The sequence below is a fragment of the Nerophis lumbriciformis genome, linkage group LG02 (assembly GCF_033978685.3).
Source record: "Nerophis lumbriciformis linkage group LG02, RoL_Nlum_v2.1, whole genome shotgun sequence".
In the NCBI taxonomy this organism is placed as follows: Eukaryota; Metazoa; Chordata; class Actinopteri; order Syngnathiformes; family Syngnathidae; genus Nerophis; species Nerophis lumbriciformis.
In genome coordinates, this window is record NC_084549.2 from 73,374,726 (window position 1) to 73,402,500 (window position 27,775).

The 27,775-nt window shown below is 38.0% G+C and overlaps 1 protein-coding gene across 4 annotated transcripts in view; it reads right to left on the reverse strand.

The window, feature by feature from the left end:
* Positions 1 to 27,775, reverse strand: part of col17a1b (collagen, type XVII, alpha 1b) — a 106,797-nt gene that overhangs the window by 59,679 nt on the left and 19,343 nt on the right. For 2 of the 4 annotated variants that reach the window (XM_061968357.1, XM_061968348.1), the window contains 6 exons: positions 21,248 to 21,280; positions 21,014 to 21,124; positions 17,386 to 17,655; positions 17,257 to 17,313; positions 10,650 to 10,685; positions 10,508 to 10,558 (listed from right to left, as the gene is read on the reverse strand). In XM_061968357.1, the coding sequence (XP_061824341.1) occupies positions 10,508 to 10,558; positions 10,650 to 10,685; positions 17,257 to 17,313; positions 17,386 to 17,655; positions 21,014 to 21,095 (496 nt within the window). In that variant the 5' untranslated portion in view covers positions 21,096 to 21,124; positions 21,248 to 21,280. Of the gene's footprint in view, positions 1 to 10,507; positions 10,559 to 10,649; positions 10,686 to 17,256; positions 17,314 to 17,385; positions 17,656 to 21,013; positions 21,131 to 21,245; positions 21,281 to 27,775 lie in introns of all 4 variants that reach the window. The other 2 variants (XM_061968367.1, XM_061968376.1) reach the window with 1 other exon arrangement.

The following is a 27,775-nucleotide window of genomic DNA, read 5'->3' on the forward strand; positions in this document are numbered from 1 at the left end:
TATTCTGTAGAATAAGATGAGAAGCTTGTAAAACTGGGAATTGTCTGTGCATGTGATTGAGGAATGCACAGTGCAGGGTTGAAATTCTACTGAATTTGCATTAAATCGGGTTGTCTTAGCTAATAATCATGCTGCAAGATCTGGCATGTTGCATTCAATGTTTATTCCCATTCATTTCTCATTAATTCCCGTTAATTCCCATAGAAAGTTTCCAACTTTGAATATTCCCGGAATTTTGCAACCCTACTAATAATAGGAGCGCACCTCATCTGCATTATAACAACACTGAAGAAACAAGAGAGCCAAAAACTACAATACTACTGTCCCAATAATTAGGGCTACAAAGGGGTGGAAAGTTTCCGGTAAATTTCCGGAAACTTTCCGGAAATTTACCACGGGAAGTCAAGCTTGGGAAGTTTGGAAATGTTGACAATTTTTGGGATTATTCAAAGTTGGATACCGTCCATCTTATCCTGTAGAATAAGATGAGAAGCTTGTAAAACTGGGAATTATCTGTGCATGTGATTGAGGAATGCACAGTGAAGGGTTGAAATTCTACTAAATTTGCATGAAATCAGGTTGTTTTAGCTAATAATCATGCTGCAAGATCTAGCATGTCACTCTCAATGTTTATTCCCATTAATTTCCCATTAATTCCCGTTAATTCCCAGATATTCCCATGGAAAGTTTCCAACTTTGAATATTAACGGAATTTTGCAACCCTACTAATAATAGGAGCGCACCTCATCTGCATTATAACAACACTGAGGAAACAAGAGAGGCAAAAACTACAATACTACTGTCCCAATAATTAGGGTTGCAAAGGGGTGGAAAGTTTCCGGTAAATTCCCGGAAACTTTCTGGAAATTTACCACGGGAAGTCAAGCTTGGGAAGTTTGGAAATTTTGACAATTTTTGGGATTATTCAAAGTTGGATACCGTCCATCTTATTCTGTAGAATAAGACGAGAAGCTTGTAAAACTGGGAATTATCTGTGCATGTGATTGAGGAATGCACAGTGCAGGGTTGAAATTCTACTGAATTTGCATTAAATCGGGTTGTCTTAGCTAATAATCATGCTGCAAGATCTAGCATGTTGCATTCAATGTTTATTCCCATTCATTTCTCATTAATTCCCGTTAATTCCCAGATATTCCCATGGAAAGTTTCCAACTTTGAATATTCCCGGAATTTTGCAACCCTACTAATAATAGGAGCGCACCTCATCTGCATTATAACAACACTGAGGAAACAAGAGAGGCAAAAACTACAATACTACTGTCATAATAATTAGGGTTGCAAAGGGGTGGAAAGTCTCCGGTAAATTTCCGGAAACTTTCCGGAAATTTACCACGTGAAGTCAAGCTCGGGAAGTTTGGAAATTTTGACAATTTTTTGGTTTATTCAAAGTTGGATACCGTCCATCTTATTCTGTAGAATAAGATGAGAAGCTTGTAAAACTGGGAATTATCTGTGCATGTGATTGAGGAATGCACAGTGCAGGGTTGAAATGCTACTGAATTTGCATGAAATCAGGTTGTCTTAGCTGATAATCATGCTGCAAGATCTAGCATGTCGCACTCAATGTTTATTCCCATTAATTTCCCATTAATTCCCGTTAATTCCCAGATATTCCCATGGAAAGTTTCCAACTTTGAATATTCCCGGAATTTTGCAACCCTACTAATAATAGGAGCGCACCTCATCTGCATTATAACAACACTGAGGAAACAAGAGAGGCAAAAACTACAATACTACTGTCCCAATAATTAGGGCTACAAAGGGGTGGAAAGTTTCCGGTAAATTTCCGGAAACTTTCCGGAAATTTACCACGGGAAGTCAAGCTTGGGAAGTTTGGAAATTTTGACAATTTTTGGGATTATTCAAAGTTGGATACCGTCCATCTTATTCTGTAGAATAAGATGAGAAGCTTGTAAAACTGGGAATTATCTGTGCATGTGATTGAGGAATGCACAGTGAAGGGTTGAAATTCTACTGAATTTGCATTAAATCGGGTTGTCTTAGCTAATAATCATGCTGCAAGATCTAGCATGTCGCATTCAATGTTTATTCCCATTAATTTCCCATTAATTCCCGTTAATTCCCAGATATTCCCATGGAAAGTGTCCAACTTTGAATATTCCCGGAATTTTGCAACCCTACTAATAATAGGAGCGCACCTCATCTGCATTATAACAACACTGAGGAAACAAGAGAGCCAAAAACTACAATACTACTGTCCCAATAATTAGGGCTACAAAGGGGTGGAAAGTTTCCGGTAAATTCCCGGAAACTTTCTGGAAATTTACCACGGGAAGTCAAGCTCAGGAAGTTTGGAAATTTTGACAATTTTTGAGATTATTCAAAGTTGGATACCGTCCATCTTATTCTGTAGAATAAGATGAGAAGCTTGTAAAACTGGGAATTATCTGTGCATGGGATTGAGGAATGCACAGTGAAGGGTTGAAATTCTACTGAATTTGAATTAACTCAGGTTGTCTTAGCTAATAATCATGCTGCAAGATCTAGCATGTCGCATTCAATGTTTATTCCCGTTCATTTCTCATTAATTCTCGTTAATTCCCATAGAAAGTTTCCAACTTTGAATATTCCCGGAATTTTGCAACCCTACTAATAATAGGAGCTCACCTCATCTGCATTATAACAACACTGAGGAAACAAGAGAGCCAAAAACTACAATACTACTGTCCTAATAATTAGGGTTGCAAAGGGGTGGAAAGTTTCCGGTAAATTTCCGGAAACTTCCCAGAAAAATTTACCACGGGAAGTCAAGCTCGGGAAGTTTGGAAATTTTGACAATTTTTTGGATTATTCAAAGTTGGATACCGTCCATCTTATTCTGTAGAATAAGATGAGAAGCTTGTAAAACTGGGAATTATCTGTGCATGTGATTAAGGAATGCACAGTGCAGGGTTGAAATTCTACTGAATTTGCATTAAATCGGGTTGTCTTAGCTAATAATCATGCTGCAAGATCTAGCATGTTGCATTCAATGTTTATTCCCATTCATTTCTCATGAATTCCCGTTAATTCCCATATATTCCCGTTAATTCCCATGGAAAGTTTCCAACTTTGAATATTCCCGGAATTTTGCAACCCTACTAATAATAGGAGCGCACCTCATCTGCATTATAACAACACTGAGGAAACAAGAGAGGCAAAAACTACAATACTACTGTCCCAATAATTAGGGTTGCAAAGGGGTGGAAAGTTTCCGGTAAATTTCCGGAAACTTTACGGAAATTTACCACGGGAAGTTAAGCTCGGGAAGTTTGGAAATTTTGAAAATTTTTTGGATTATTCAAAGTTGGACACCGTCCATCTTATTCTGTAGAATAAGATGAGAAGCTTGTAAAACTGGGAATTATCTGTGCATGTGATTGAGGAATGCACAGTGAAGGGTTGAAATTCTACTGAATTTGCATGAAATCAGGTTGTTTTAGCTAATAATCATGCTGCAAGATCTAGCATGTCGCACTCAATGTTTATTCCCATTAATTTCCCATTAATTCCTGTTAATTCCCAGATATTCCCATGGAAAATTTCCAACTTTGAATATTCCCGGAATTTTGCAACCCTACTAATAATAGGAGCGCACCTCATCTGCATTATAACAACACTGAGGAAACAAGAGAGCCAAAAACTACAATACTACTGTCCCAATAATTAGGGTTGCAAAGGGGTGGAAAGTTTCCGGTAAATTTCCGGAAACTTTCCGGAAATTTACCACGGGAAGTCAAGCTCGGGAAGTTTGGAAATTTTGACAATTTTTTGGATTATTCAAAGTTGGATACCGTCCATCTTATCCTGTAGAATAAGATGAGAAGCTTGTAAAACTGGGAATTATCTGTGCATGTGATTGAGGAATGCACAGTGCAGGGTTGAAATTCAACTGAATTTGAATGAATTCAGGTTGTCTTAGGTAATAATCATGCTGCAAGATCTAGCATGTTGCATTCAATGTTTATTCCCATTCATTTCTCATTAATTCCCGTTAATTCCCATTGAAAGTTTCCAACTTTGAATATTCCCGGAATTTTGCAACCCTACTAACAATACATGTATTGTTTATTTCATGAATAAGGTGTGAATTAAGGTGCCTTAGCCTAACAAATCCCCAAAACATGAAAGTAATTTTTTTAAAATATTAAAATACAATTAAATTAAAATTAAATGTATTTAATAACATGTCCCAAAACATAATTTTGTGCAAAATAAAAACAAAACAATTATAAAATTGTAAAAAAAAAAAATATATATATATAATATAAGTAAAATTATGAATACAATTACAAAACATGTTCACAAATTAAAATGTATTGTAACTCACGAATATTGTATTAGGAAGACCTACTAGCACTATATTTCAATCAACCAAAGGTGATCAATCAAAGTTGACTTGTATGGCCCTTAATCACAAATGTCTCAAAGGGCTGCACAAGCCACTCCTATAATTTACTATCACGTAACAACACAAAAAGGAGTAGGAAGCAGCAAGTACAAAAGCCAAAAGCAGTGAAGTTGTCACGTTGTGTAAATGGTCAATAAAAAGAGAATACAACAAATCCTTTTCAACTTATATTCAATTGAATAGACTGCAAAGACAAGATATTTCATGTTTACATTTGCAAATAATCATCAACTTAGAATTTAATGGCAGCAACACATCGCAAAAAAGGTATTTTTACCAGTGTGTTACATGGCCTTTCCTTTTAACAACACTCAGTAAAGGTTTGGGAACTGAGGAGACACATTTTTGAAGTGGAATTCTTTCCCATTCTTGCTTGATGTACAGCTTAAGTTGTTCAACAGTCTCCCTTCTCATAGTTTAGCCTTCACACATTTTCAATGTCCGGACTACAGGCAGGCCAGTCTAGTACCCGCACTCTTTTACTGCGAAGCCACGCTGTTGTAACACGTGGCTTGGCATCGTCTTGCCGAAATAAGCAGGGGCGTCCACGATAACGTTGCTTGGATGGCAACATATGTTGCTCCAAAAGCTATATGTACCTTTCAGCATTAATGGTGCCTTCACAGATGTGTAAGTTACCCATGTCTTGGCCACTAATACACCCCCATACCATCACACATGCTGCCTTTTACACTTTCACCCTAGAACAGGGGACGGCAACCCAAAATGTTGAAAGAGCCATATTGGACCAAAAATACAAAAACAAATCTGTCTGGAGCCGCAAAAAATTAAAAGCCATATTACATACAGATAGTGTGTCATAGAATTAAGAGGACTTAAAGGAACCGCAAATATAGCTACAAATGAGGCATAATGATGCAATATGTACATATAGCTAGCCTAAATAGCATGTTAGCATCGATTAGCTTGCAGTCATGCGGTGACCAAATATGTCTGATTAGCACTCCACACAAGTCAATAACATCAACAAAACTCACCTTTCATGCACAACCTTAAAAGTTTGGCGGACAAAATGAGACAGAAAAAGAAGTGGCATAAAACGTCGGAGAAAGTTATACATGTAAACAAACTCTGGTGAGTTCAAGGACCGCCAAAATTAGTAGGACAAAACGGCGCTCGCCAAATACTGGAATCAGTGAAGCATGTTTAATATAAACAGTGTGCTTTGTAACAATTAGGGAGGTTTGTGTCATGTTTGTCCTCCTACAGAAACCATATTAAAACAAAAATAGATTTCTTTCCCCCTCATCTTTTTCCATTTTTCATACATTTTTTGAAAAAGCTCCAGAGAGCCACTAGGGCGGCGCTAAAGAGCTGCATGCGGCTCTAGAGCCGCGGGTTGCCGACCCCTGCCCTAGAACAATCCAGGTGGTTCTTCTCCTCTTTGTTCCGGAGGACACGACGTCCGCAGTTTCCAAAAACAATTTGAAATGTGGACTCGTCAGACCACAGAACACTTTTCCACTTTGCATCAGTCCATCTTGGATGAGCTCGGGCCCAGCGAAGCCGGCGGCGTTTCTGGGTGTTGTTGATAAATGGCTTTGGCTTTGCATAGTAGAGTTTTAACTTGCACTTACAGATGTAGCGACCAACTGTAGTTACTGACAGTGGTTTTCTCAAGTGTTCCCGAGCCCATGTGGTGATATCCTTTACACACGGATGTCAGTTTTTCATGCAGTACCGCCTGAGGGATCCAAGGTGTGTAATATCATGGCTTACGTGCAGTGATTTCTCCAGATTCTCTGAACCTTTTGATGATATTACGGAGCGTAGATGGTGAAATCCCGAAATTCCTTGCAATAGCTGCTTGAGAAATGTTGTTCTTAAACAATTTGTTGACAAAGTGGTGACCCTCGCCCCGTCCTTGTTTGTGAACGACTGAGCATTTCATGGAAGCTGCTTTTTATACCCAATCATGGCACCCACCTGTTCCTAATTACCGTATTTTCCGCACTATTAGCCGCACCTAAAAACCACAAATTTACTCAAAAGCTGACAGTGCGGCTTTTAACCCGGTGCGCTTTATATATGGATTAATATTACGATTCATTTTCATAAAGTTTCGATCTCGCAACTTCGGTAAACAGCCGACATCTTTTTTCCCGGTAGAACAGGAAGCGCTTCTTCTTCTACGCAAGCAACCGCCAAGGTAAGCACCCGCCCCCATAGAACAGGAAGCGCTTCTTCTTCTACTGTAAGCAACCACCCGCCCGCGTAGAAGAAGAAAAAGCGCGCGGATATACCGTACGTTTCATTTCCTTTGTGTGTTTACATCTGTAAAGACCACAAAATGGCTCCTACTAAGCGTCAGGGATCCGGTTCATGAAAAGACGCAATCTCTCCATCCGCACACGGATTACTATTTCACAGCAACTGATATTCCTGTGAACCGCACTGTGGATACAACGGGAGCACGTACGGTGAATATTCGCACCACAGGGAATGAGAAGTCGTCCTTCACTGTGGTTCTAGCTTGCCATGCTAATGGCCAGAAACTTCCACCCATGGTGATATTCAAAAGGAAGACCTTGCCAAAAGAGACCTTTCCAGCCGGCGTCATCATAAAAGCTAACTCGAAGGGATGGATGAAGAAAAGATGAGCGAGTGGTTAAGGTAAGTTTAAGTTTACGCGAAGAGGCCGGGTGGCTTTTTTCACGCAGCTCCGTCCATGTTGATATACGTATGTTTGTGATTGCACATTTGCGTACATTTTGGGAGTGAACAGAGTTGTTAGAACGCTGGTTTTTAATATATTATTAAAGTTTGACTGACCTATCTGACTGTTTTTTTGACATTCCTTTAGCGCAGTTAGATGCGGCTTATAACACGGGGCGGCTTACAGGTGGACAAAGTTTTGAAATATGCCGTTCATTGAAGGCGCGGCTTTTAACCCAGGGCGCCTTATGGTGCGGAAAATACGGTAGCCTGTTCACCTGTGGGATGTTCCAAATAAGTCTTTGACGAGCATTCCTCAACTTTCTCAGTCTTCTTTGCCACTCGTGCCAGCTTTTTTGAAACATGTCGCAGGCATCAAATCCCAAATGAGCTAATATTTGCAAAAATAACATGAACTATCTTGTCTTTGCAGTCTATTCAATTGAATATAAGTTGAAAAGTATTCTCTTTTTATTGACCATTTACACAACGTGACAACTTCACTGCTTTTGGGGGTTTGTGTACTACGCATGCGTGCTTTTATAAACTGATGCAATTTCCTTTAAAGTGTGGTGAATATGAGGCGCGACACAAAAAGTGTTGTTGTTCTCCAGTCTTAACGACAGTCTAGCCCGGTGTGGTAGCATGCGAAGTGAAAAGAACAGAATCCTCCTCCCTGACAAATAAAAAGCAGCTGGGTAATGTGAGCCTCTGGTGTGCCATGCGGGGTGAAGTCTGCTGGAAGCACACCACGTGCCTCCTCCTGCTAAGAATAGGCAGAAAGGTGGGGTTTTGTTTTTTTTATGCACGGTAAAAGGACCTTTAGCCTTTTGCTGTGTAACGTGTATAACATTTCAAAACAAGCCAGCTGTGCCAAATCAGTGCAGTAATCCCCTCTAACAGCAGGGGGCGTGGCCATGCCCCGATGCAAGCAGCAGTACAGTGGTTCTCAACCTTTTTTTGTCATCCCCCACTTAGGACAAGGGGGAGTTTTCAAGCCCCACCTGCCCCCATCACCCCAACAGAGCGCTAATGCCAAGCTTTAACATTTTCAAATTTATTGAACATTAAGTTGTATACATTCAAACTCAATAACATAAAATAACATCAAGTTCAATAATAAATAAAATAACTGTGCAGTTGTGGTATAACTTGCATCAAGTTCAATAATAAATAAAATAACTTCTATCAAGTTCAATAATAAATAAAACAAAAGTGTTATAACTTGCATCAAGTTCAATAATAAATCAAAACAAGTGTTATAACTTGCATCAAGTTCAATAATAAATCAAAAAAAGTGTTACAACTTGCATCAAGTTCAATAATAAATCAAAAAAAGTGTTATAACTTGCATCACGTTCAATAATAAATCAAAAAAAGTGTTATAACTTGCATCAAGTTCAATAATAAATCAAATAACTTGCATCAAGTTCAATAATAAATCAAAAAAAGTGTTATAACTTGCATCACGTTCAATAATAAATCAAAAAAAGTGTTATAACTTGCATCAAGTTCAATAATAAATCAAATAACTTGCATCAAGTTCAATAATAAATCAAAAAAAGTGTTATAACTTGCATCAAGTTCAATAATAAATCAAATAACTTGCATCAAGTTCAATAATAAATCAAAAAAAGTGTTATAACTTGCATCACGTTCAAAAATAAATCAAAAAAAGTGTTATAACTTGCATCAAGTTCAATAATAAATCAAATAACTTGCATCAAGTTCAATAATAAAAAAAAAAAAAAGTGTTATAACTTGCATCAAGTTCAATAATAAATCAAACAAAAGTGTTATAACTTGCATCAAGTTCAATAATAAATCAAACAAAAGTGTTATAACTTGCATCAAGTTCAATAATAAATAAAATAACTTCTATCAAGTTCAATAATAAATAAAACAAAAGTGTTATAACTTGCATCAAGTTCAATAATAAATCAAAACAAGTGTTATAACTTGCATCAAGTTCAATAATAAATCAAAAAAAGTGTTATAACTTGCATCAAGTTCAATAATAAATCAAAAAAAGTGTTATAACTTGCATCACGTTCAATAATAAATCAAAACAAGTGTTATAACTTGCATCAAGTTCAATAATAAATCAAATAACTTGCATCAAGTTCAATAATAAATCAAAAAAAGTGTTATAACTTGCATCAAGTTCAATAATAAATCAAACAAAAGTGTTATAACTTGCATCAAGTTCAATAATAAATCAAACAAAAGTGTTATAACTTGCATCAAGTTCAATAATAAATCAAAAAAAGTGTTATAACTTGCATTAAGTTCAATAATAAATCAAAAAAAGTGTTATAACTTGCATCAAGTTCAATAATAAATTTAAAAAAGTGTTATAACTTGCATCAAGTTCAATAATAAATCAAATAACTTGCATCAAGTTCAATAATAAATAAAATAAAAGTGCCACTTTGCAATCTTTGCAAAAAAAAAAAGGGAAGAGCTATGCATTTGGCAAGACAGGGCAAGTGACAGCACTTTTCCCCGGGAGAGCCACCTTGCTTCACTGTGAAACAGCACGGCTGTATGATCAGCTCATATTTCCTCACACAGTGCAGAGAACAGTCGCGCTTTCAGTGGTCGTGTTTTGATCAAATTTACCGCGCTCACAACATGTTAAAACCTCATTGAGTTCGGGGCTGAGCTGCCTTGACGCGAGTGCTTCCCGGTGAATGACACAGTGTGTGCCCGTCACATTTTTGTTTCTCTGCAGGCGCTGGCTCTGGCTCGACGACCTTTGAGGTGCGAGTCACAAATGTATATATTTGTGTAATTGTGGTCCACACATTAGCCTGCTACCCATCCGCGCGAAAGTTTGTTCCGCTTAGCCCCGCCCCCATTAGTTACTGTTGCTATGTCTGTCAAACTTTCGCTCCTACCGAGAAATTTAAAGCCTCCAGTAAAAATAAGTACCGGTAATTTCCATTTATTTATATAGCGGATTTCACAGACAGAATCACAAAGTGATTTACAGTGTGTATAGAAAATGAAAGCATAGTAAAAAAAAAAATCTAAGAATATAATAATTAAAAAAAAATTTAAAGTGAAATTTCCTCCCGTTCCTCGCGCCCCACCTGTCATGTCTCTATTCCCCACCAGTGGGGCGCGCCCCACACTTTGAGAAACGCTGCAGCAGTGAGTCACTGGTGCCACCGCTGCAGCCACAAATGTGCACAATGTGATTATATAGCTCTAAACAGCAGGTTGGCCATGTGGTAGTCATTTTATCACATGGAGGCATTTCCTCTGTGGGATGGTCTGGAAAAATGACAGCGACGCAAACCCACCCCCACCCCCACCCCCGACCCTTCAGTCAAATAAAGATGCTTTGTCGCTCTGTGATAAGTTGCGTAACGAGGGAGAAAGACGCGGACTCACATCTGCCGGCCGTGGGAGAGGCGCTCTGCAGTCTGGCCCGGATCTCGCTCTCTGAGCAGAACAAGGGACAAAAAGGACAAAAAAATGACGTTATTTGGATTAGAAAGGCTTTGTGACGCGCAGGTGTGGAGTCAGTCCGTACCTCTGCTGGCACTTCTTCCTCGGCTCGAGCCGGAGCCTGAAAGTCCAAACACATGTTGGCAAAAGTCAGGAGTGACATTGTGGACAAAATGCTTTGGAAGACAGCAGTGAAGTTGTCACGTTGTGTAAATGGTCAATAAAAAGAGAATATTCAACTTATATTCAATTGAATAGACTGCAAAGACAAGATATTTCATGTTATTTTTTGCAAATATTAGCTCATTTGGAAGTTGATGCCAGCGACATGTTTAAAAAAAAAGTGGCACAAGTAGCAAAAAAGACTGAGAAAGTTGAGGGAAAACCCCAAAAGCAGTGAAGTTGTCACGTTGTGTAAATGGTCAATAAAAAGAGAATCCTTTTCAACTTATATTCAATTGAATAGACTGCAAAGACAAGATATTTCATGTTATTTTTTGCAAATATTAGCTCATTTGGAAGTTGATGCCTGCGACATGTTTAAAAAAAAAGTGGCACAAGCAGCAAAAAAGACTGAGAAAGTTGAGGGAAAACCCCAAAAGCAGTGAAGTTGTCACGTTGTGTAAATGGTCAATAAAAAGAGAATCCTTTTCAACTTATATTCAATTGAATAGACTGCAAAGACAAGATATTTCAGGTTATTTTTTGCAAATATTAGCTCATTTGGAAGTTGATGCCTGTGACATTTTTAAAAAAAAAGTGGCACAAGTAGCAAAAAAGACTGAGAAAGTTGAGGGAAAACCCCAAAAGCAGTGAAATTGTCACGTTGTGTAAATGGTCAATAAAAAGAGAATCCTTTTCAACTTATATTCAATTGAATAGACTGCAAAGACAAGATATTTCATGTTATTTTTTGCAAATATTAGCTCATTTGGAAGTTGATGCCTGTGACATGTTTCCAAAAAAAGTGGCACAAGTAGCAAAAAAGACTGAGAAAGTTGAGGGAAAACCCCAAAAGCAGTGAAGTTGTCACGTTGTGTAAATGGTCAATAAAAAGAGAATCCTTTTCAACTTATATTCAATTGAATAGACTGCAAAGACAAGATATTTCATGTTATTTTTTGCAAATATTAGCTCATTTGGAAGTTGATGCCTGTGACATGTTTCCAAAAAAAGTGGCACAAGTAGCAAAAAAGACTGAGAAAGTTGAGGGAAAACCCCAAAAGCAGTGAAGTTGTCACGTTGTGTAAATGGTCAATAAAAAGAGAATCCTTTTCAACTTATATTCAATTGAATAGACTGCAAAGACAAGATATTTCATGTTATTTTTTGCAAATATTAGCTCATTTGGAAGTTGATGCCTGTGACATGTTTCAAAAAAAAGTGGCACAAGTAGCAAAAAAGACTGAGAAAGTTGAGGGGAAACCCCAAAAGCAGTGAAGTTGTCACGTTGTGTAAATGGTCAATAAAAAGAGAATCCTTTTCAACTTATATTCAATTGAATAGACTGCAAAGACAAGATATTTCATGTTATTTTTTGCAAATATTAGCTCATTTGGAAGTTGATGCCTGTGACATGTTTAAAAAAAAAAGTGGCACAAGTAGCAAAAAAGACTGAGAAAGTTGAGGGGAAACCCCAAAAGCAGTGAAGTTGTCACGTTGTGTAAATGGTCAATAAAAAGAGAATCCTTTTCAACTTATATTCAATTGAATAGACTGCAAAGACAAGATATTTCATGTTATTTTTTGCAAATATTAGCTCATTTGGAAGTTGATGCCTGCGACATGGTTCAAAAAAAGTGGCACAAGTAGCAAAAAAGACTGAGAAAGTTGAGGGAAAACCCCAAAAGCAGTGAAGTTGTCACGTTGTGTAAATGGTCAATAAAAAGAGAATCCTTTTCAACTTATATTCAATTGAATAGACTGCAAAGACAAGATATTTCATGTTATTTTTTGCAAATATTAGCTCATTTGGAAGTTGATGCCTGTGACATGTTTAAAAAAAAAAGTGGCACAAGTAGCAAAAAAGACTGAGAAAGTTGAGGGGAAACCCCAAAAGCAGTGAAGTTGTCACGTTGTGTAAATGGTCAATAAAAAGAGAATCCTTTTCAACTTATATTCAATTGAATAGACTGCAAAGACAAGATATTTCATGTTATTTTTTGCAAATATTAGCTCATTTGGAAGTTGATGCCTGTGACATGTTTCAAAAAAAAGTGGCACAAGTAGCAAAAAAGACTGAGAAAGTTGAGGGAAAACCCCAAAAGCAGTGAAGTTGTCACGTTGTGTAAATGGTCAATAAAAAGAGAATCCTTTTCAACTTATATTCAATTGAATAGACTGCAAAGACAAGATATTTCATGTTATTTTTTGCAAATATTAGCTCATTTGGAAGTTGATGCCTGTGACATGTTTCAAAAAAAAAAGTGGCACAAGTAGCAAAAAAGACTGAGAAAGTTGAGGGAAAACCCCAAAAGCAGTGAAGTTGTCACGTTGTGTAAATGGTCAATAAAAAGAGAATCCTTTTCAACTTATATTCAATTGAATAGACTGCAAAGACAAGATATTTCATGTTATTTTTTGCAAATATTAGCTCATTTGGAAGTTGATGCCTGCGACATGGTTAAAAAAAAAGTGGCACAAGTAGCAAAAAAGACTGAGAAAGTTGAGGGAAAACCCCAAAAGCAGTGAAGTTGTCACGTTGTGTAAATGGTCAATAAAAAGAGAATACAACAAATCCTTTTCAACTTACCGTATTTTCCGCACTATTAGCCGCACCTAAAAACCACAAATTTACTCAAAAGCTGACAGTGCGGCTTATAACCCGGTGCGCTTTATATATGGATTAATATTAAGATTCATTTTCATAAAGTTTCGGTCTCGCAACTACGGTAAACAGCCGCCATCTTTTTTCCCCGTAGAAGAGGAAGTGCTTCTTCTTCTACGCAAGCAACCGCCAAGGTAAGCACCCGCCCCCATAGAACAGGAAGCGCTTCTTCTTCTACTGTAAGCAACCACCCGCCCGCGTAGAAGAAGAAGAAGCGCGCGGATATTACGTTTCATTTCCTTTGTGTGTTTACATCTGTAAAGACCACAAAATGGCTCCTACTAAGCGACAGGTTTCCGGTTCATGAAAAGACGCAATCTCTCCATCCGCACACGGACTACTATTTCACAGCAACTGCCTAAAGACTTTCAAGAAAAGCTGGCTACTTTCCGTGCATATTGTAAAAACAAGAAAGCTGAAAAAAAGATCCGGCCAGAGAACATTATCAACATGGACGAGGTTCCACTGACTTTTGATATTCCTGTGAACCGCACTGTGGATACAACGGGAGCACGTACGGTGAATATTCGCACCGCAGGGAATGAGAAGTCATCCTTCACTGTGGTTCTAGCTTGCCATGCTAATGGCCAGAAACTTCCACCCATGGTGATATTCAAAAGGAAGACCTTGCCAAAAGAGACCTTTCCAGCCGGCGTCATCATAAAAGCTAACTCGAAGGGATGGATGGATGAAGAAAAGATGAGCGAGTGGTTAAGGGAAGTTTACGCGAAGAGGCCGGGTGGCTTTTTTCACGCAGCTTCGTCCATGTTGATATACGACTCCATGCGCGCCCACATCACGCTGGTTTTTAATATATTATTAAAGTTTGACTGACCTATCTGACTGTTTTTTTGACATTCCTTTAGCGCAGTTAGATGCGGCTTACAACACGGGGCGGCTTATAGGTGGACAAAGTTTTGAAATATGCCGTTCATTGAAGGCGCGGCTTATAACCCAGGGCGCCTTATGGTGCGGAAAATACGGTATATTCAATTGAATAGACTGCAAAGACAAGATATTTCATGTTCACACTGAGAAACTTTGTTCTTTTTTGCAAATATTAGCTAGTTTGGAATTTGATGCCTGCGACATGATTCAAAAAAAGCTGGCACGAGTGGCAAAGAAGACTGAGAAAGTTGAGGGAATGCTCATCAAAGACTTATTTGGAACATCCCACAGGTGAACGGGCTAATTGGGAACAGGTGGGTGCCATGATTGGGTATAAAAAGCAGCTTCCGTGAAATGCTCGGTCGTTCACAAACAAGGACGGGGGCGAGGGTCACCACTTTGTCAACAAACGCCCTTAAGAACAACATTTCTCAACAAGGAATTGAGGGATTTCACCATCCACGCTCCGTAATATCATCAAAAGGTTCAGAGAATCTGGAGAGAGGCCGAAAACCAACATTGAATGCCCGTGACCTTGGAACCCTTGCATCAAAAACTCTCATCAGTGTGTAAAGGATATCACCACATGGGCTCAGGAACACTTCAGAAAACCACTATCAGTAACTACAGTCGGTCGCTACATCTGTAAGTGAAAGTTAAAACTCTACTATGCAAAGCCAAAGCCGTTCACCTACTCAGTGGCCTAGTGGTTAGAGTGTCCGCCCTGAGATCGGTAGGTTGTGAGTTCAAACCCCGGCCGAGTCATACCAAAGACTATAAAAATGGGACCCATTACGTCCCTGCTTGGCACTCAGCATCAAGGGTTGGAATTGGGGGTTAAATCACCAAAAATGATTCCCGGGCGCAGCACCACTGCTGCCCACTGCTCCCCACTGCTCCCCTCACCTCCCAGGGGGTGATCAAGGGGATGGGTCAAATGCAGAGGACAAATTTCACCACACCTAGTGTGTGTGTGACAATCATTGGGACTTTAACTTTAACTTAACTTATCAACAACACCCAGAAACGCCGCCGGCTTCTGCTGGGCCCCGAGCTCATCTAAGATGGACCGACGCAAAGTGGAAAAGTGTTCTGTGGTCTGACGAGGCCACATTTCAAATTGTTTTTGGAAACTGTGGACGTCGTGTCCTCCGGACCAAAGAGGAAAAGAAGCATCCGGACTGTTCTAGGGTGATCTGTGATGGTATGGGGGTGTATTAGTGGCCAAGGCATGGGTAACTTACACATCGGTGAAGGCACCATTAATGCTGAAAGGTACATACAGCTTTTCAAAGCAACGTCATCATAGGCGCCCCTGCTTATTTCAGCAAGACGACGCCAAGCCACGTGTTACAACGGCGTGGCTTCGCAGTAAAAGAGTGCGGGTACTAGACTGGCCTGCCTGTAGTCCAGACTAGAGATGCGCGGTTTGCGGGCACAACCGCGGAGTCCGCGGATTATCCGCGTATCGGGCGGATGAAATTTTAAAAAATTAGATTTTATCAGCGGGTCGGGTCGGGTCGGGTCGGGCGATTGAAATTAAAAAAAAAAAAGATTTTAAATAGATTCAGGCGGGTGGCAGTTAAACCAATTGGTAAATATATATACATAGTTAAATGTTGTTACCCACATACGAAAAACGAGCAGGCACCTGCAGCATATGCCACAACAGAAGAAGAAAAAAAAAAGAGATGGACACTTTTACGGAGCGGAGAAGGCCCCCGACGCCTCGCCGGGGTCCGGGACCGAGGCCCCTTCCCCCGAGAGGGCCCCACCGGGAGCCGTAGCTGAGGCGATCCGCGAGAAGGGCCCGACGCACGTCCAGGGTCACCACCGCACCGACACCCCGCCTCGTCCGCCTTCGCCGCGGCCGGCGTCACGCGCAGCAGGTAAGCAGCTTACCTGCCCGCCACCCCCGTGGCCGGGGGCTCGTAACAGGGGTCACTCCGCGCGCAGTGCGCTCACGAAAGGGGTGGGGCTCACCCTGGTTGATATAGACAGCAGGACGGGGGCCATGGAAGTCGGAACCCGCTAAGGAGTGTGTAACAACCCACCTGCCGAATCAACTAGCCCTGAAAATGGATGGCGCTGGAGCGTCGGGCCCATATACCCGGCCGTCGCCGGCAGCGAGACGCGCTTGGAGGTGCGCTCAGCGCGGCTCCCATATGATTGCGCACTGGTGTGCGTCTGGGTCGTGACAGCGTGGCACGCGAATGTCTGTGCTGCGTTGGATCAGTCTCCTTTCTTTAACAGGCAAAAGCTTTATAACCTCACTAATGCCTTGCATCGTCTATATTAGATATATAACAACGGGCGGGTGGCGGGCGGATGCAGTTCTGATCAAATGTTAGATCGGGTGGATTGCGGATGGTTGACGACTTTCTGATGCGGTTGCGGATGAAATAATTGCCTATCCGCGCATCTCTAGTCCAGACATTGAGAATGTGTGAAGGCTAAAATATGAGCTGTTGAACAACTTAAGCTGTACATCAAGCAAGAATGGGAAAGAATTCCACTTGAAAAATGTGTCTCCTCAGTTCCCAAACCTTTACTGAGTGTTGTTAAAAGGAAAGGCCATGTAACACACTGGTAAAAATGCCTTTTTTGCAATGTGTTGCTGCCATTCAATTCTAAGTTCATGATTATTTGCCAAAAATAACAAAGTTTCTCAGTCTTTGCAGTCTATTCAATTGAATATAAGTTGAAAAGGATTTGTTGTATTCTCTTTTTATTGATTTATTGTCACAACCTGACAACTTCACTAGTTTTGGAGACGTTGTATCCACCATAAAAGGATGTTGTTTCAAGGTTAGGTGTGAAGTTCTTATTGTTGTTTTAATGTCTTGTGCCTGCTGGGAGATTATTAGTATTGTTTTTTATCAAACATATCTGGATTTTATTTGAACAATACTGACTCTTCTAGTGTCTGCTAAGAACAATTCAGACTGTATAAAAGTATTAAAAAAAAAACACTTACAGTAGATTCCATAGTCTTTGCGTGTAAAGTCTGGGGAGGAATTAGCACTGGAACTCCCTGGAAGAGACACAATGGCGCACACAAAGTATAAACACTGACCTCGTGAGCCGAGAACTTCCTCCAGCTCACCGTCGTAACCTCCCGACCGGCCGCTCGCTGCGTGCTTCCTCTCCGAGGCGGAGGAGGTGACGGCGGCGCTGGCGGCCTGCCCTCTCTTGGCGCCGCCTGACGAGCTGACCTTTGACACGGAGCTCACCAGGTAGCTTCCTCCGCCGCCGCTGCCGTAGCCGTCGCCGTCCAGGTAGGCGCCGGCGCCGTTGTCGCTCCTTGCGGCGCCGTCTCCTCCCAGGTAGACCCCCGAGGAGGAGCTGTAGCCGCCGCTGCTCACGCCCACCGACGCTGTCAAGTGTCAGAATAATTGTATATAAGTTATCACACAACTTGTTTTCCCATGGAATGCGCCATGGAGGTGTTGGTTTCTTTGATTTATTGGACTGCCACAGGAAGGACCCGAAATCTACAAGCAGAGAGGAGGCAAACCTGACACCGCTCCAAGCACCTTTTTGTTTGAACTGTTTATGACCCAGTGCAGTAGCTGTTTATGACCCCCTCCCCTTGTTTGTTTAAACATTGTCTAATCATTTATTTTCAGCACTAAACAACAAAATTAACAATAAAGTAACCCCCTGTACTATAAATCTACATGGTCTGATTCTCTGAATGCTGTAATAATAATAGAAAAAACCCTCACATCGACAGCCGGAGTGCAAAAAAGTGACACACACTGGTTGTCATGGAGATAAGCATCAATGCACAGTATCCAATCAGAAGTCTCATGATGTCTGTCAGAATAATTGTATATAAGTTATCACACAACTTGTTTGCTATGAGTTCAGGTTGCCCCGCGTGAAGACAAAAGCTGTCTTTGATCATATCAATCGAAAGGCAGACGGCTTGTAAACCTCCACCGTGTGCGAAGGAATGCGCCATAGAGGTGTCGGTTTCTCAGATCTTGGACAAGCCACAGGAAGGACCTTATTGTCAGGTTCAAACACTGATGACATCAATTAAACAGACAAAGAAGCAAGGAATTAAACAGAGACAGAATTAAATTTAGCTCTTTGAGGAGAAACGTCTGGGCTGTACTCTTTGTACAGTCTTCCACCACGCTATGACGAACGATTGTACGCCTCCTCTTTTATTTGGACTTTCCCTGATTAGATGGCAACAGCTGTTTCTAAAGGGGCAGGGGGTCGTAAACAGCCGCTGCCTTTGGTTACAAAACAGTTCAAATAAAAGGTGCCTGGAGGGGGGGGGGGGGGGGGGGGGTCAGGTCCTGCTTCCTCTCCACTTTGTAGATCTCGGTTCAAGACAAAATCTTAAAAGTCCAAAGTCCCAATGATTGTCACACACACACTAGGTGTGGTGAAATTTGTCCTCTGCATTTGACCCATCCCCTTGATCACCCCCTGGGAGGTGAGGGGAGCAGTGGGCAGCAGCGGTGCTGCGCCCGGGAATCATTTTTGGTGATTTAACCCCCAATTCCAACCCTTGATGCTGAGTGCCAAGCAGGGACGTAATGGGTCCCATTTTTATAGTCTTTGGTATGACTCGGCCGGGGTTTGAACTCACAACCTACCGATCTCAGGGCGGACACTCTAACCACTAGGCCACTGAGTAGGATAGATCAAAGAAACCGACACCTTCATGTCGCTTCCCATCCTACACAGTGGAGTTTTGCAAGCCTTTTGATTGGCAAGATCAAAGATAGCTTTTGTCCTCTCGCCGGGAACTCATGGAAACACAAAGTTTTGTGATAACTTACATACAATTATTCTGACATTTATCATGACCCGAAATCTACAAAACAGAGAGGGGGCAAACCTGACACCGCTCCAAGCACCTTTTTTGTTTGAACCGTTTATGACCCAGTGCAGTAGCTGTTTATGACCCCCTCCCCTTAGAAGCAGCTGAAGCTATGTAATCAGGGAATGTCCAAATAAATGAGGAGGCGTGGAGTGGAGCTTGTTCCTTAGAGCGGTGGGGCGTCACTGTACGAGGGCGCAGGTCCACACGCTCTCCTAACCCTCAGATTGCTGGCACGGCCACTCTCCCAACTTTGGCGTGGCGAAGTTGGGAGGTGTTAGGTCCTGCTTCCTCTCTGCTTTGTAGACCTCGGGTCAAGACAAAATCTTCCTGTGGATTACAATACATCAAAGAAACCGACGCCTTCATGTCGCTTCCCATCCTACACAGTGGCGTTTTGCAAGCCTTTTGATTGGTAAGATCAAAGATAGCTTTTGGAAGCTTCATGGAAACACAAAGTTTTGTGATAACTTAGATACAATTATTCTGACATTTATCATGACTCGAAATCTACAAAACAGAGAGGGGGGCAAACCTGACACCGCTCCAAGCACCTTTTTTTGTTTGAACCGTTTAAGACCCAGTGCAGCTGTTTATGACCCCCTCCCCTTAGAAGCAGCTGCAGCTATGTAATCAGGGAATGTCCAAATAAATGAGGAGGCGTGGAGTGGAGCTTGTTCCTTAGAGCGGTGGGGCGTCACTGTACGAGGGCGCAGGTCCACACGCTCTCCTAACCCTCAGATTGCTGGCACGGCCACTCTCCCAACTTTGGCGTGGCGAAGTTGCTTTGTAGACCTCGGGTCAAGACAAAATCTTCCTGTGGATTACAATACATAAAAGAAACCGACGCCTTCATGTCGCTTCCCATCCTACACAGTGGCGTTTTGCAAGCCTTTTGATTGGTAAGATCAAAGATAGCTTTTGGAAGCTTCATGGAAACACAAAGTTTTGTGATAACTTACATACAATTATTCTGACATTTATCATGACCCGAAATCTACAAAACAGAGAGGGGGGCAAACCTGACACCGCTCCAAGCACCTTTTTGTTCGAACCGTTTATGACCCAGTGCAGTAGCTGTTTATGACCCCCTACCCTTAGAAGCAGCTGCAGCTATGTAATCAGGGAATGTCCAAATAAATGAGGAGGCGTGGAGTGGAGCTTGTTCCTTAGAGCGGTGGGGCGTCACTGTACGAGGGCGCAGGTCCACACGCTCTCCTAACCCTCAGATTGCTGGCACGGCCACTCTCCCAACTTTGGCGTGGCGAAGTTGCTTTGTAGACCTCGGGTCAAGACAAAATCTTCCTGTGGATTACAATACATCAAAGAAACCGACACCTTCATGTCGCTTCCCATCCTACACAGTGGCGTTTTGCAAGCCTTTTGATTGGTAAGATCAAAGACAGCTTTTGTCCTCTCGCCGGGAACTCATGAAAACACAAAGTTTTGTGATAACTTAGATACAATTATTCTGACATTTATCATGACCCGAAATCTACAAAACAGAGAGGGAGGCAAACCTGACACCGCTCCAAGCACTTTTGTTTGTTTGAACTGTTTATGACCCAGTGCAGTAGCTGTTTATGACCCCCTCCCCTTAGAAGCAGCTGCAGCTATGTAATCAGGAAATGCCCAAATAAAGGAGGGGTGACACTGTACGAGGGCACAGGTCCACACGCGCTCTCCTCATAAGCTAAATTGAATCCTGTCTCTGTTTGATTCCTTGCTTCTTGTCTTGTTTAATAGATAGTTGGGTGTTTGAACCTGACAATGTCACCGCTTTGCTAATCACGTCCCGCCCAAGATATCTGGGGGTTGTTGCTATAGATACTTCTGCTGTAAGTGATGCTATAGGATGTGAACTTTGCTCTCAGGAGGGACCAAGACTCACAGGAAGTGAAGTAAGTGGTGCTGCTCTTCTGCGTCAAGACATTCTTCTCCAATGCGGTCCCACCGCCGCTGCTGCTGGCCATGTTCCTGTGACTGGATCCCGCGGTTCCCTCTAGCAACCAGCGCACACACAAGCACAACAAGGAGACGCCGTTAGTCATGGGGCACTTCCCTCCTGGCTGCACGCTCGTAATTACTGCATGGGGCCTTTTTGGCTCCTGCATCAACAACTCACTTGGCGGCAGGGACGTCAGTCTGCTTGTGGACTCTGTCGCCAACACAAGGAACATGATTAGAAGAATCAAATATCTTCAATGTGTTTACTTTAACGTTAACGGGAGAGCAGGTGACGAATGAGTGGGAGGAGCCTGATGATTAGTCCCCAAAGCATGAAAGTGAGAGTGATGTTGACGTCTTCTAACAAGGAGCATCCTTAAAAGGTGACGTCTTCATTTTGTTTGGCTCGCATCACAAAGTCGGAGCTGCCCGGTGGAGGAAAGTGCTTTTTTACGGTAGCTTTTTGTGAAGCGGCGCCTTACATGGACTTTTCACATTTACGGCCATGTTACGGAGAGCAAAAAGGCATATTTTGTTGTTGCTGAAATGAAAAACTGTCTTAGTTTTTCAGATGAACTCAAATAAATGACCTAATGCTTAAATGTTATTCATTTAATGTAATTCTAATATAATAGTTCAAATCAAAACTACAAAATTACTTTTCCAGACTAAATATAAAACAATTCTAAAAAATACCTCACATTATATCTGATTTAATTAATAATGTAATAAAATAATAACAATAATAAAATGTTAAATAAAATATATATTAAAAATTGTATTCTTGTTTTTCCCAAACATTTAAGTATTTAAATAAATATTCTAATTGATAAACAGTATTATATGATCATTATGAAGAATTATAAATACAACTAAAATAATTATTATAATATATAATTCTAATACATTCGAATAAAAATATATAATTCTAAAAATACCTAAATTATATATATTTGAATTAATAATATAATATTAAAAAAAACTTTTTTATTCTTGTTTTTTCAGACATTAAAGTATTTAAATAAATATCCTGATTGATAAACAGTATAATGTGATGATTGTGAAGAATTATACATATAATTAAAATAATTATTCTAATAATATATAATTTTAATACAAATATATAATTCTAAAAATACCTCAATTAGATATATTTAAATTAATAATGTAATAAAATAACAATCATAATAATACAATGTTAAATTAAATATTTTTAAATATGTTTTTTTATTCTTGTTTTTACAGCCATTTAAGTATTTAAATAAATATTCGAATTGATAAACAATATTATATGATATTTATGAAGGATTATAAATATAATTAAAATAATTATTATAATCCTTAAAAGGTGACTTCTTCATTTTGTTTGGCTCGCATCACAAAGTTGGAGCTGCCAGGTGCAAAAAGGCATATTTTCTTGTTGTTAAAATGAAAAACTGTTTTAGTGTTTCAGATGAACTCAAATAAATGACCTAATGCTTAAATGTTATTCATTTAATGTAATTCCAATATAATAGTTCAAATCGAAACTACAAAATGACTTTTTTGTCTTAGTTTTCCAGACTAAATATAAAAAAATTCTAAAAAAACTACCTCACATTATATCTAATTAAATTAATAATGTAATAAAATAATAATAATAATAACAAAATGTTAAATAAAATATATATAGAAAATTGTATTCTTGTTTTCCCAGACATTTAAGTATTTAAATAAATATTCTAATTGATAAACAGTATTATATGATCATTATGAATTATAAATAAAATTAAAATAATTATTATAATATATAATCCTAATACATTCTAATAAAAATATATAATTCTAAAAATACCTCAATTATATATATTTGAATTAATAATATAATGTTAAATAAAATATTTAAAAATGTATTCTTGTTTTTCCATACATTAAAGTATTTAAATAAATATTCTGATTGATAAACAGTATAATTTGATGATTGTGAAGAATTATACATAAAATTAAAAATAATTATTCTAATAATATATAATTCTAATAAATTGTAATAAAAATATATAATTCTAAAAATACCTCAATTAGATATATTTAAATTAATAATTTCATTAAAATAACAATCATAATAATACAATGTTAAATTAAATATTTTTAAATATGTTTTTTTTCTAAAAAAAAATACCTCACATTATATCTAATTAAATTAATAATGTAATAAAATAATAATAATAATAATAAAATGTTAAATAAAAAAAAATAAAAAAATTGTATTCTTGTTTTTCCAGACATTTAAGTATTTAAATAAATATTCGAATTGATAAACAATATTATATGATATTTATGAAGGATTATAAATATAATTAAAATAATTATTATAATCCTTAAAAGGTGACTTCTTCATTTTGTTTGGCTCGCATCACAAAGTCGGAGCTGCCCGGTGGAGGAAAGTGCTTTTTTACGGTAGCTTTTTGTGAAGCGGCGCCTTACATGGACTTTTCACTTTTACGGCCATGTTACGGAGAGCAAAAAGGCATATTTTGTTGTTGCTAAAATGAAAAACTGTTTTAGTTTTTCAGATGAACTCAAATAAATGACCTAATGCTTAAATGTTATTAATTTAATGTAATTCCAATATAATAGTTCAAATCAAAACTACAAAATGACTTTTTTGTCTTAGTTTTCCAGACTAAATATAAAACAATTATAAAAAAATACCTCACATTATATCTAATTAAATTAATAATGTAATAAAATAATAATGATAATAAAATGTTAAATAAAATATATATAAAAAATTGTATTCTTGTTTTTCCAGACATTTAAGTATTTAAATAAATATTCTAATTGATAAACAGTATTATATGATCATTATGAAGAATTATAAATACAACTAAAATAATTATTATAATATATAATTCTAATACATTCTAATAAAAATATATAATTCTAAAAATACCTCAATCATATATATTTGAATTAATAATATAATGTTAAATAAAATATTTTAAAAACACTTTTTTATTCTTGTTTTTCCAGACATTAAAGTATTTAAATAAATATCCTGATTGATAAACAGTATAATGTGATAATTGTGAAGAATTATAAATATAATTAAAATAATTATTCTAATAATATATAATTCTAATAAATTGTAATACAAATATATAATTCTAAAAATACCTCAATTAGATATATTTAAATTAATAATGTAAATAAAATAACAATCATAATAATACAATGTTAAATTAAATATTTTTAAATATATTTTTTATTCTTGTTTTTCCAGACATTTAAGTATTTAAATAAATATTCGAATTAATAAACAATATTATATGATAATTATGAAGGATTATAAATATAATTAAAATAATTATTATAATAACATATAATTCTAATAAATTCTAATAAAAATATATAATTCTAAAAATACCTCAATTATCTATATTTAAGTTCATAATACAATGTTAAATAAAATGTTTTAAAAAACCTTTTTTATTCTTGTTTTTTTCCAGACATTAAAGCATTTAAACAAATGTGATACTTGATAAACAGTATAATGTGATAATTAAGAAGAATTGTAAATATAATTAAAATAATTATTATAATATTTAAAATAATAACATACAATTTTAATAATACATAATTCTAATAAAATATACAATTCTAAAAATACCTCAATTATATATATTTAAATTATTAATGTAATTAAATAATAATAATAATAATAATAATACAATGTTAAATAAATAATGTGATAGTTATGAAGAATTATAAATCTAATCAAAATAATTATTGTAAATATTTGAAACATTAACATAAAATAGTAATCTATTTAAAAAATAACCATGCTATACAAAACTGCAATTTTTTTAGAATGAAAAATGTAAACAAATTAGAATGATCTATTAAAAAGTACCTGAACAAAATTTCAATACAATTTAAAATATTTTGGGGACACTGTATGATCACTTATTTGGCATCTATATTTATAAACTACAATCCACAATAATAAACATGTTTAGTCACTACCGCAGATTTCTTTTTTTTGTTTGTTTGTTTTTAGCATATTCTACATATTTTTAGCCTAATTAATGCATTTTCAAGCAAGAAAATGGTGTATTGAACTACAGAGGTGGGTAGTAACGCGCTACATTTACTCCGTTACATCTAATTGAGTAACTTTTGGGATAAATTGTACTTCTAAGAGTAGTTTTAATGCAACTTACTTTTACTTTTACTTGAGTATATTTATAGAGAAGAAACGCTACTTTTACTCCGCTACTTTTATCTACATTCAGCTCGCTACTCGCTACTAATTTTTATCCATCTGTTAATGCACGCTTTGTTTGTTTTGGTCTGTCAGACAGACCTTCAAAGTTCCTGCGTTACTGGTGACGTTTCACTCCGTTCCACCAATAAAATGCAGTCACTAGTGACGTTTGACTCCGTTCCACCAATCAGATGCAGTCACTGGTGATGTTGGACCAATCAAACAGAGCCAGGCGGTCACATGACCTGACTTAAACAAGTTGAAAAACTTATTGGGGTGTTACCATTTAGTGGTCAATTGTACGGAATATGTACTGTACTGTGCAATCTACTAATAAAAGTTTCAATCAATCAATCAAAAGTGTGAAGGAAAAAAGACACTTTTTTATTTCAAACGTACATCCCGTCACAAGCCTAAAGACTGACTGCACAGTTCCTGTCTTCACGATAAAAGTGCCGCTCCATCGCGCCTGCGCTTTCAAAATAAGAGTCTCCGAAAGCCAGCGCAAACAAGCTAGCAAGCTACGGAATTTGCCGCCAATGTATTTCTTGTAAAGTGTGTGAAAACGAATATGGAAGCTGGACAAATAAGATGCCAAAAACCAACCACTGTCATGTGGTATTAGACAGAAAGGAGGAACTTTTTTTCTCCTGATTTGAAAACGTGGACGTTATCATCACTACTGTCTGATTACAATCAATGCAAGTCATCAGAATCAGGTAATACACCAACTTATATTCTTGTCAACATGAAGGAAAGGAATCTATATGTGTTAAACATGCATGTATATTCTTTAAAACACCTTTAACATGTAAACAAAAACGGCAAAATAAATAAATATAAATGATATACTGTATATATCAATGTATGTGTATATATGTATATATATATATATATATCTATATATATATATATATATATATATATATATATATATATATATATATATATATATATATGATATGTGTGTGTATGTTACTCATCAGTTACTCAGTACTTGAGTAGTTTTTTCACAACATACTTTTTACTTTTACTCAAGTAAATATTTGGGTGACTACTCCTTACTTTTACTTGAGTAATAAATCTCTAAAGTAACAGTACTCTTACTTGAGTACAATTTCTGGCTACTCTACCCACCTCTGTTGAACTATAATGATCAATACTGCAGCCACTTCTAAAGTCAGTATTGTTTTCTATCATTATGTGTACTATATTGGATTAAACAAGTACAAAGGAGTGTTATTTCATGTCTACATGGCTCATATAATATTAAAAACTGTATTTAGACAGTAAATGTATTGTTTTCTGTCATTATGTGTATTATATTGGATTAAACAAGTACAAAAGTGTGTTATTCCATGTCCAGATGGCTCATATAATGTTAAAAATTGTATTTAGAACGCTGATTTTTTTTTTTTTTTTGCTGTACTGTATGTACTTTTGTCTTGTATTGGAGCTGGCAAGTGTACCCAATGAGTGTGTATATACTTCCTGGACGTGATCATTAATAACGCTAACAGCGTAACAGTGTGCACCAACATCATCATTCCTCCCTCATCTCCTCCTCCTCCTCCTCCTCCTCCTCCTCCTCTCCTTCTTCTCCTTCCAGACTTTTATGGCTACAAACTAAAGGCGGACATACTTTAGCTGGTTAGCGCTGCCAACAAGAACGCCTTTGTGACGCCAACTTCGTGTCCGTCTCCTAAAACCTCTTTTGAGCTTTTGTAATGTGTTTTTGTTCCCCTTCCATTTAAGTGTGTCTTGCTGTAAAGAGCAGGCTTTGCTACACATCCTAAAATAATGAGAGTTGTGAGGCTGTAACATTAGCCCTCGCTAACTAGCATTTGTGTCCTGACGCCGCGCCATTATATTTAAAAAGTGACGGGCGATGAGAAGAATGGTGATGGTGATGATGGCTCCACTTCCAGACGCCACTTGACCCGCCCGCGCTGATAAAGTCCTTAGGACATGGAGTTATTCGAGCTGGCCGGGGCGTGAGGGCGAGGAAAAGAGCGCCACGGAAATATGAAAGCTGAGAGTCAGAAGCAGGAGTCATGCTGTGATGATGGTGACAGTCAGCAGCCCAATAAAAATAAAGAGTAATACAAAGAAACAAGAAGACTAAAGTGGTATTTAAGGGGGTTATTTTGGTCTTTGAACACAATCTTTTCAAGAGACATGTGCCTTTAGTACAGTGGAACCTCTTTAGGTCTTTGAACACAACCTTTTCAAGTAGACATACAGTGGAACCTCTTTAGGTCTTTGAACACAACACAACATTTGCCTTCAATACAGTGGAACCTCTTTAGGTCTTTGAACACAACCCTTTCCAGGAGACATACAGTGGAACCTCTTTAGGTCTTTGAACACAACCTTTTCCAGGAGACATACAGTGGAACCTCTTTAGGTCTTTGAACACAACCTTTTCAAGGAGACATACAGTGGAACCTCTTTAGGTCT